At 41.3% G+C, this 10,279-nt stretch overlaps 1 protein-coding gene across 1 annotated transcript; it reads right to left on the bottom strand.

The window, feature by feature from the left end:
* Positions 1 to 1,620: 1,620 nt before the first annotated feature.
* On the bottom strand, positions 1,621 to 10,233 carry LOC135246477 (chromodomain-helicase-DNA-binding protein 2-like). The gene is made up of 11 exons (XM_064319924.1): positions 7,382 to 10,233; positions 7,001 to 7,125; positions 6,055 to 6,271; positions 5,740 to 5,829; positions 5,437 to 5,627; positions 5,029 to 5,217; positions 4,533 to 4,695; positions 4,020 to 4,172; positions 3,099 to 3,170; positions 2,292 to 2,441; positions 1,621 to 1,847 (listed from the first exon to the last, which is right to left on the bottom strand). Exons 1-11 carry the CDS (start codon positions 7,505 to 7,507, stop codon positions 1,695 to 1,697), a joined length of 1,629 nt encoding a protein of 542 aa, XP_064175994.1. The 5' UTR covers positions 7,508 to 10,233; the 3' UTR covers positions 1,621 to 1,694.
* Between the last annotated feature and the right edge of the window lie 46 nt (positions 10,234 to 10,279).

The following is a 10,279-nucleotide window of genomic DNA, read 5'->3' as shown; positions in this document are numbered from 1 at the left end:
TTACATAAACCTAGGCTAAAGACATTCAAACTCAATTTTTCATAACTCTGCACATTTCATGTTACCATCAATTAGGGTATCTACTTTATTTTCATAAGAGGTCATTTCAAAATAATAGCTAAGCGACAGATTTATTTAAGCTTTTATGTACTATATCAGATTTTCAGTGGGTCAAAAGTTTACATACACTTTGTTAGTATTTGGTGGCACTGCCTTTTAATTGCTTAATTTGAATCAAACTCTTGGGGTAGCCTTCCACAAGCTTCTCACAATACTTTACCGGAATTTTTGCCCATTCCTCCTGACAGGACTGGTGTAACTCAGTCAAGTTTGTGGGCCTCCTTGCTTGGAAATGCCTTTTCAGTTCAGTCCACAAATTTTCTATGGGATTCAGGTCAGGGCTTTGTGATGGCCAATACTTTCACTTTGTTGTCTTTAAGCCATTTTGTTACAACTTTGTTACGTCCTGCTGGAAGACCCAGTTGCAAACAAGTTTTAACTTTCTAGCTGATGTCTTGGTGTTGCTTCAGTATTTCTAGATAATTCTCCTTCCTCATGATGCCATTTATTTTCTGAAGTGCACCAGTCCCTTTTCCAGAAAAACACCCCCACAACATAATGCTGGCATCCCCATGCTTCACAGTTGGGATGGTGTTTTTCGAATGAAAAGCCTCACCCTTTTTCCTCCATACATAGCGCTGATCATTATGGTCAAACAGTAGAATTTTTGTTTTATCTGACTAGATAACATTCCTCACTACCACTCCTGGTGATAACCTGCAAACTTCATTCTGGTTTTTATGCCTGTCTTGGAGTAAGAGCTTCTTCCTTGCGCCACAGCCTTTCAGGCCATGACGATGTAGGATTCTCTTAATGGTGGATGTAGATACTTTAGTACCTGATGCCTCCAACTCCTTCACCAGTTCCTTTGTTGTTGTTTCAGGGTTCAGCTGAACCTTTCTGACCAAAGTTCGTTTAGCCCTGAGAGTTAATTTGTCCCTCCTTCCTGAACAATGGAGTGTCTATGTGGTCCCAAGATTTTTATATTTGCATACAGTTGTACAGATTCTTGTGGTACCTTCAGTTGTTTGTAAATTGCTCTTAAGGAGGAACCGGACAATTTTTTTTCGCAGGTCATGGCTGAGTTGCTTGGATTTTCCCATAGTATCAAGGGCACAATGACAGTGGCTCTAAAGGTAGGGCCTTAAATACTGCCACAGGTGCCAATTAACTCCCAATTAATTCCTAATTATGACAATTGGCAAATTAAAAGCTTATAAAAAATCATTACATTAATTTCTGGAATCTTCCAGACCGTTTAAAGAGACAGTCAACTTGGTGTATGTAAACTTTTGACCCGCTGAAATTCTGATATAGTGAATTAAAGCTGAAATAAATCTGTCTCTAATCGATAGGTTTAAAATGACTTCTGATGTGAACACAGTAGATGCCCTAATCGACTTGCCAAAAGAAATGTATGCAAACATGAATTGTGCGGAGTTGTGAAAAACTGAGTTTGAATATCTATAGCCTAGGTGTATGTAAACTTTGGCCTCAACTGTATGATGATTTTTCAATTAATGAATTGAACCAAAATTCTTTTCCTGAAATGACTGAACAGAAATGTCACTGAACCTCAACACTGGTTTTAGCTGCACCCAGAAGCAGACAGGGCCCCTGACCGCTCTATTCTCTCACTTTGAGTTCCCTGAGTGGTTGTCCAGTACAGTGCGTCCAGTTGTGTCCATTCTCTGTATGACAAGATGGTCCAACACCATCTTCTTCTTGGCTCTTTCAATTATGTCCTCCTCCACCGTTCCCTTGGTTACCAGACGATAAATATTCACCTGCCATGTGAAACAGTTAGTGAGGAAAAATACCCATTCACACCTCGTAGCTCAAAGAAAATCACCTGTTTTCGAACAAAGTTCTAACAAATAGAAGACTATTAAGATGCAGAGAACCTTGTAATGTTCAAGACACTGGATACCCTCAGACTGTAGGCAAAATGATGAGCCTAGATGGGTTGAATCGTGTATTTTCCTAATTGTATGATTTTATGCTACCACCTGAAACCGTGGTAAAATTTAACCCAGTTATTTGCTCATAACCAGTAATGTAGCTCCTACTGAAAACTACTACTACCAACCAGAACCTCAAGAGAAAACTAGCAGAGAGTTCAGTAAGAACCATTTCACTACTTGTAGTAAATTACATTCTGTAGCCTGTTGGCCATACAACCCGCCTCTTTCACTCATCTGGGAATTTAACTGGTCCTTGGGGATAATTGCCTGTTTCTTTTGGCCAATCCTGTGGGCCCTGGCCTGAGCTTGCAGGTCATTCTGTGGGTTCCAGTCAGAGCCAAAGATGACAACTGTGTCTGCAGACGCCAGGTTGATTCCAAGGCCTTCGGCTCTTGTGGACAACAGGAAACAGAAGTCCTGGAACACAGACAAACTTTTTGCTCTCAGCAGGGTTGATCTTAACACTAGATGGCACAATCCACAGTCAAAAGGCTTTAGGAATTTGCTTGTTTTTCAAAAACCATTACATTCAATGGCTGTTTATCAAAGAGATTAAAAAATATATATATTCAGTTCAATTTACATTCAGATGATAATGCATGCTGCAGAATTGAAATATGAGTCTGTCATAGCAAAGCTAAGCAATAGATTTGCCCATACGTCAGCACTACTACCATAATATATTCATAAAACAAGTCAATGGCCAAGATATACAGGGCAGAATGCCACAAATGATACATGAACATGTGCCTGAAAATAGTCCCCAACTCTGCCATCTCCCAACTCCATATCTCAGAAGCCTGCTCTGTTGTAGGACACAAGGTTAAGTTGTGTTATTTTGGTGCAGGAGTTTTTAAGTATTTAAACACTTCTACCTAAATGCCAGATGGACACTGTTGTGCATTTCCTGAGCACATGCAATTGGTGTACCTGCTTGTCATAAGCATTGGTGAGATTCTAATTATTTGTGGAGTGCAGCAGGCATATATTCCTGGATTCTAAGATAGGCACACATGGATAGAATCATAAACAATATCTGTTTTCTGTTAGCAAAAAGGAAGTATCACTCCATACCTCTGAACCTTCGGCATTAAAGTGGTCGAGTGCCTGTTTTCTAATCTCTCCTTTAATCGACCCGTCCAGACGCTGAAGGAGAGGGGAGGAAAGAGACAGATCGGCTTTTGGCTTCACGCTGGATACAGTCCTGTGGGGCTCCCCCAGTCAGCAACACTAAACTGCTAAACCGTGAGGCAGAACGAGCCGTGCTCCAAACCCACAGCGGTATTTTCCTACATAATATCAGCCCGCAAACCTGGTAAAGGCACGCCTGTTAGTCAGCACATTGTTGCTGCTATAAAGTCAGCTTGAATCCATACACTCACATCACTGGAGATCCAGCCTTACCAGTTTCCATTAAAAATAACCTGAGAATAAAAATAACCTTGGGCGCTATCACAGACCCCCAAGCATGCATCCCACACCACTGACACACGATCTCTCACACGCTAGGAGTCAACAACCCCAGCCCTTGCTTTTAAACAGGTCTTCTTGCCCTGCCTCTTGAAGCGCCGGATGATCACCAATACTTACATTATATCATTCTTTTTCCTAAAAGCATGTCACCCATTTCTACAGTCGGACATTTTTCCCCTGGTTTGGCCCTTAGCTCTAAGATACAGCTGTGGTGCCCCAGGCCTGAGATTTGAACCTGCAACCCCCAGGTGTTCACAGCTCACTTGATTTGTTAAGATGTCCCTTGCCAAAAAGTACAGGATTCAGAGGGCAGTAACTCCATTTTTGTGTAGATCTGTTATGCTTCTTTTACAGGAAATAGTTTTAACTGAGGTTAAAATGTTAAGATATTGGTAAAGGGACAACCCTCTCTCAGGACCTGGAATAGTTACAGCCAAAATGTGACAGCCTCTCCAAAAATTTATATACCTGGAGCACCATGACCCAACTATAGGTGTAGGTAAAAGCAGATGCTTTCTGTACCTGGAAGGGGTAGCGTTTGAAGGCCAGGTACTCTGCAAGGATGTCTAGCATTCGGACCATCTGAGAGAAGATGAGCACACGGTTGCCCCTCTCCCGTAGTCTGGTTAGTAGCTTATCCAAAAGAACCAGCTTCCCACTGCCCCGCACAATGTTCTGCAACATCAGGAGGAGACAGTCACACACACTATTTACAGTGTCATTCATGGTCATGTATACAGTCACTCATATGCTCAAACACGGAAACGGTTAGAGTTAGGGTCATACAAACTGTCACGGTCACAGTATTGACCATGGTACAAACAGACACAGTCATACACACCATAGCATGCATGGACACGGTCGTAGTCCTGCACAGGGACGCACAAAGGACATGTTCTCACACAGTCACACACAGGGTCACTGTCACAGGCCAGATATGACAACAACTGCAACTGGGTGAAAATGCGGACAACTATACAACTGGTGGCTCAATTCGGGCCTGAAACCTGCAGCCCTCCACTGCCATACGCCCACCTGCAGATGCTCCTGTTGGGTGGGGCTGTCTACATCTTCAGGCTGTTTGATGAGATAACCGTGGTTACAGCACTTCTTCAGCTCCATGACAATGTTGAGGAATCCAGAAGAGCTCCCACGAGTACCCTTAGACAGAGCTCTGTAGTTCCGAGTCAGGATCCACCTTCAGGAGAGAGGGACTTTCGATAACCTGTCTGATTATCCTATACATTTCTATAAATCTACACAGAGAAAAGGACTTCCAGTAACCTGTCTAATTCTCATATACATCTATATAAATCCGCAGTAGAGAAGGGCTTTCAGTAACCTGTCTGATTATCGTATACATTTACATAAATCTGCAGGGAGAGAAGGACTTTCAGTAACCCGTCTGATTATCATATACTTTTATTTAAATCTGCAGGGACACAAAGACTTTCAGTTACCTGTCAGATTATCACATACATTTATATTAATGTGCAAGCACAGCACGTGTCGGTGTACGTGGCCATCATACTTGTAAAACTGCTTCTGCTGCGCAGTCATGTCAACGCGGAGGATCTGCTCCACTTTGGCGGGTAGAGACTTCTCCACATCTTTCTTCACCCTCCTTAGCAGGAAAGGTTCTAGCACCTTGTGCAGGCTCTGATAGCCATTCTCCCTACCCTTACCATGTTCGTCCTCAAAGTCTTCCCATGACTCAAACCTGTAGAACGTAAAGACCAGGAGGGCTTGAGGTTTCTTCACTGTATACCATTTGTCATGTAAATTACCTCTGAAACATACATTTTCTGGGATTTTCATCAATCGAAACAAATTTGAACACTGCCATTAACCATTACACCAAATGCAGATTTACACCCCCCCCCCAACCCCAGTGTGAGACTTTGATCACAGGTGCACTGTGGAAATTATAGTCCCTTACTTGTCAGGCATTAGGAAGTGCAGCAATGACCAGAGTTCCTTGAGGGAGTTCTGCAAGGGGGTCCCCGTGATCAGAAGCCTGTGGTTGGACCTGAAATCCATCAGGGTTTTATACAACAGGGAGTCGTCATTCTTTAGTCTGTGTGCCTCATCCACACCAAGGAAGGCCCAGTTTATACTACCCAAAACGCCCTGCAGGGGAGAGAAGGGGTTGGTAGGGCATGCAAAATTAGTGCAAATTCACTGACAATAACCATCAGGATTATGTTTTATTTGTTATAACCATGGCTGTCCTTCCACATACCTTGTCTTTCAGCAGAATTTCATAGGTGGTCAAAAGTGCATTGAATCGTATCCTCTTTGTCTGCTGGTTTACCCACTCATAGTCACGGATCTGGTCAAAAAAATTAAATCTAAGAATCAAATAGTGAAATAAACAACGAACCCATCACTTTACAATTGTCACCTTCCCAAAGTCCCAAAGTCACAAGGAGCAAAATCAACAGACAACATAGCACAAGTTGCTTTATGCATGTGAAGTATAAACATTTCTGAATGTTTTTAGGACCAAATACAAGTAGCACATGTTGTGCAGCCATGGTGAGGGTCAAGGCCATACCGTCTTCCTGCTCATGACGTCGCCAAGGTAGACCACCACGTTCATGTCAGGGGCCCAGATGTCGAACTCCCTCTGCCAGGAAGTGAGGGTGGACAGGGGCACTACCAGCAGGAAGGGCCCATAAAGCTGGTGCTGGTGGAACAGGTATGACAGAAAGGAGATGGTCTGGATGGTCTTCCCCAGGCCCATCTCGTCAGCCAGTATCACACTGTTGCACCTGCGAGGCGAAAGAACACGTCAGAGCAGCTGCCAAAATGCAGGAAGAAGACAGCTACAGGAGAACTACAGGAAACCCATACCAGTCACAGAAAACCTTCATTGCTAACTAGAAGAACTACAGGCAACTCAAAGCAAACAGAAGAACTACATCAACAGGAATTTGGTACAGGTTTGATTATTGCCTCCTTTTTGTTCAATGACTAAAATCTCATTTGTTTCTCCCTCTCTCAGTCAAATTCATATCTATAATGATTTATTGGTAGGAAATTATTTTTTAATATTTCCAAATAGCACTGCAACACTAGGTACAATACTGTTTGTTCCTTGCTCCCCTCTTTGCTTTTGCCCTCTCCATCTCTCAGAACTACATTTGCTTGCATATTAAGTGCTGACAAATCATATGTTGCTATTTGAATCTTGGTATTGTATTTATAATAAGCTGTGTTCTGGGTGCAAAGGACTACTGATGATATATATTTGAGCACAAGGTGTCAATCACCTGCCTATATCATTATTAGTTTTTTAAATATGGTATCAGTACTCATTTTTTTTATCTGGAACAAATTCTCCTTTGCACACCACTCTTCATTACGGGTGTATTATTCATGGAATTCCAGGTTCACCAAGACTTCTGAAAGGGATCCCTATATAAATGTCAAAAGATTCCCTTACATAAAGGATATGATGTAGCACTCTTCTACAGAGCGTGCAACACTCTGACTGGTACCTGCACCAGGAATGAGCAAGCCAGTTCAGGCCAGCTAGCTGATAATCTCGCAGCTCCAGATTCTCCCCTCCAATGTAAGATGGCTGCTTCTTCAAAGTGACAAACCTCGGCCTCTGTTTTAAAACCTGGAACCAAGACAAGGCTTTTCACTTATTTTACAATCTAAGAGCTTATAGAGTACATTGGTCTTATCACTTCTTCAATAAATACTGAGCTTCTTAGCAAGAATGGACTACAAATTGCAGATGCTATCAGTTTGGATTTAAAGTTATCTATGATGCTAGTTTACCTAATTAATAAACTACATAAATTCTTAAATAAAAAGTGACAAGACAGAAAATTTTAAGGAGGAGTTCCTGGCCAAGTTGAGATCTGACTCACTTTGCAGTCTTTGGAAGGGATGGTTTTGCTGTTATTGCGGTTGTTGAAGCTGTCGATACAGTGCTGGAACTTCTTGCCAATGAGCGCTCCATCCTCCCAGCTACACTCTGCATAGGGCAGACCCATCCACTTACACAGGTACTCTGGCTCGTTGGAAGAGGACGACGTCTTATGACTGTGTGCTGCCAGGGGTAAACAGTGTCAGAAGGGACAAATTGTTTTTAAACCTGCTGTCTAAATTTCAAATGCTATAAGTTCTTAAATTCTAGCTTTCATACCATTTTATTTTTTAAACTGAGTTTACGGGCAATCTATTATAAATATTGTGTATATAACCAAAGCTGAATTATGCAAATTGTCATTCTAAAATGTGTATGTAATAAACTGACCATCATCAAATTCTTTCACAAGGTCCAAAGTAAGAGAAAACTGCATCTGCAGTTATTGATGTGAAGAGTGCTAATTCATTTTTATAACCTCTAACACAGTTCAGGCCAAAAATTTGCATACACCTAGGCTAAAGGCATTCAAACTCAGTTTTTCACAACTCCGCACATTTCATGTTACCATACACTTCTTTTGGCAAGTCAATTAGTGCATCTACTTTATTTCCATAAGAGGTCATTTCAAAATAATAGCTAAAAGACAGATTTATTTCAGCTTTTATGTACCATATCAGATTTTCAGTGAGTCAAAAGTTTAAATACACTTCGTTAGTATTTGGTGGCACTGCCTTTTAATTGCTTAACTTGAATCAAAACACTTGGGGTAGCCTTTCACAAGCTTCTCACAATACTTTTGCACATTCTTCATGACAGAACTGGTGTAACTCAGTCAGGTTTGTGGGCCTCCTTGCTCAGACACGATTTTTCAGTCCAGTCCACACATTTTCTATGGGATTCAGGTCAGGGTATGGTGATGGTCACTCCAAATACTTTCATTTTGTTGTCTGTAAGCCATTTTGTTACAACTTGGAAGCATGCTTAGGATCATTGTCCTGCTGGAAGTGCCAGCTGCGACAAAGTTTTTTAACTTTCTAGCTGATGTCTTGGTGTTGCTTCAGTATTTCTAGATAATCCTCCTTCCTCGTGATGCCATCTATTTTCTGAAGTGCACCAGTCCCTTTTCCAGCAAAACACCCCCATAACATGATGCTGCCACCCCCATGCTTCACAGTTGGGATGGTGTTCTCCTGATTAAAAGCCTCAACCTTTTTCCTCCATACATTGCGCCGATCATTATGGCCAAACGGTTTTTTTTCATCTGACCAAGGAACACGCCTCCAAAACGCCAGGTCTTCGTCTTGGTGAGCACCTGCAAGCTTTTTTTATGCTGGTCTTGGAGTAGGGGCTTCTTCCTTGCACGACAGCCTGTCGTGCAAGCCAGCTGAACCTTTCCGACCAAAGTTCATTCAGACCTGGGAGTTAATGTGCTTCCTTCCTGAACGATGCGGTGTCTGAGTGGTCTCAAGATTTTTATATTTGCATACAATTGTTTGTACAGGTGCTTATGGTAACTTCAGTTGTTTGGAAATTGCTCCTAAGGAGGACATTTCTGAGGTCCTGCTTGGATTTTCCTGTGGTATCAAGGGCAAAAAGGCCGTGGCTCTAAAGGTAGGGCTTTAAATACAGCTATAGGTGCCAATTAACTCCCAATTAACTTCTAATTATGACAATTGGCCAATCAGAGGCTCCTGAAAAGTCATTACATCAATTTCTGGAATTTTCCAGACTGTTTAAAGAGACAGTCATCTTGGTGTATGCAAACATTTGACCCACTGGAATTCTGATATAGTGAATTAGAGCTGAAATAAATCTGTCTCTAATCAATTGTTTTACAATTACCTCTGATGTGAACAAAGTAGATGCCCTCATTGACTTCCCAAAATAAATGTAAATGTACACTAACTTTAGCCTAGGTGTATGTAAACCTTTGGCCACAACTGTAAATGGTTAAAGTCGGACAGAAATTTGAAATACTGTATCATTATTTATATTCTATACCATTGCAAAATTGTTTGTAAATGGTTTAAAAATGTTTTTTTTTAATGATAAAAATGTATACTTTTGGACATATCACAAAAATGTTTCTATCATGTTACTATGGAGGTCGGATACTGTGTGGGCGGGGTCGAGGGCGTACTGCTTGCGTTTTGAGTGACAGCTAGTGGGCGGACCGTCTGAAAATGTTGACTGTGACAGCCATCAAGATAAAATAATAGGGTGACAGGCTACATTTCAGTAGATAGGTAAAGCTAAATGAGTTGTCATATTGCACAAAGTCAACAAATCTCCATAGCTAGCTAGATAAATAATATTTGGCTTTCCTGAACTGTTGCTTTATATTTCGTGTGATAATTATGTTGATGCTAAGATTGCTTTTCAGCTATCCCAGCTAACGTTAGCAAATGTAGCTGTTGGCTATCCTCCTTGTAAGCCAGGCAAATTTAATTCATACACTCAGTAATTATACATCCAAAATATAATATAAGAAACTTACTTTGTGGTTATCTTCCGTACTGCTCTGTACTGTGCTTGATCGAATTCTGGGGACTGCTCAACGTATTTTTCAGTTGCATTCTATCATGAATTTTTTCATTATAGCTATTTGCTAAAGTTGCTATATGGTGCTAGTCAACTACAGCCTTGGCCGAAGTGATAATACCATGCCATTCTCAGAATAATATACATTTTCTTCTATTTTGTACCGCATAGGAAAAGTACATGTGCTTTAAATACATACATTAAAAGACATTTTGGATATTTTAACAGGCACAGTTGCGAGCGAGCCTGTTACCAACAATATCCGTTAATCGCGCTATTGAGAGCGAAGTTGCGAGCGAACCTGTTTCCAACAATCTTTCTATCGCTCTGTATAGCAATAAATGCAGATCCCATG

This window comes from Anguilla rostrata, unplaced genomic scaffold, assembly GCF_018555375.3.
Source record: "Anguilla rostrata isolate EN2019 unplaced genomic scaffold, ASM1855537v3 scaf0379, whole genome shotgun sequence".
NCBI classification, from domain to species: domain Eukaryota; kingdom Metazoa; phylum Chordata; class Actinopteri; order Anguilliformes; family Anguillidae; genus Anguilla; species Anguilla rostrata.
Note: the sequence above shows the minus strand (reverse complement) of the source record. Positions and strands in the feature narration are given on the sequence as shown.

What these genes read in the sequence shown, in the direction of transcription:
- LOC135246477 (XM_064319924.1), bottom strand. Translation starts at nt 7,507, where the DNA reads ATGGGTCTGCCCTATGCAGAGTGTAGCTGGGAGGATGGAGCGCTCATT. An exon ending in CACTTCCTAATGCCTGACAA is followed by an intron (nt 5,218 to 5,436) that starts GTAAGGGACTAT and finishes TACGTTCTACAG; the next exon opens with GTTTGAGTCATGGGAAGACT. An exon ending in CAGCAGAAGCAGTTTTACAA is followed by an intron (nt 4,696 to 5,028) that starts GTATGATGGCCA and finishes TCTCTCCTGAAG; the next exon opens with GTGGATCCTGACTCGGAACT.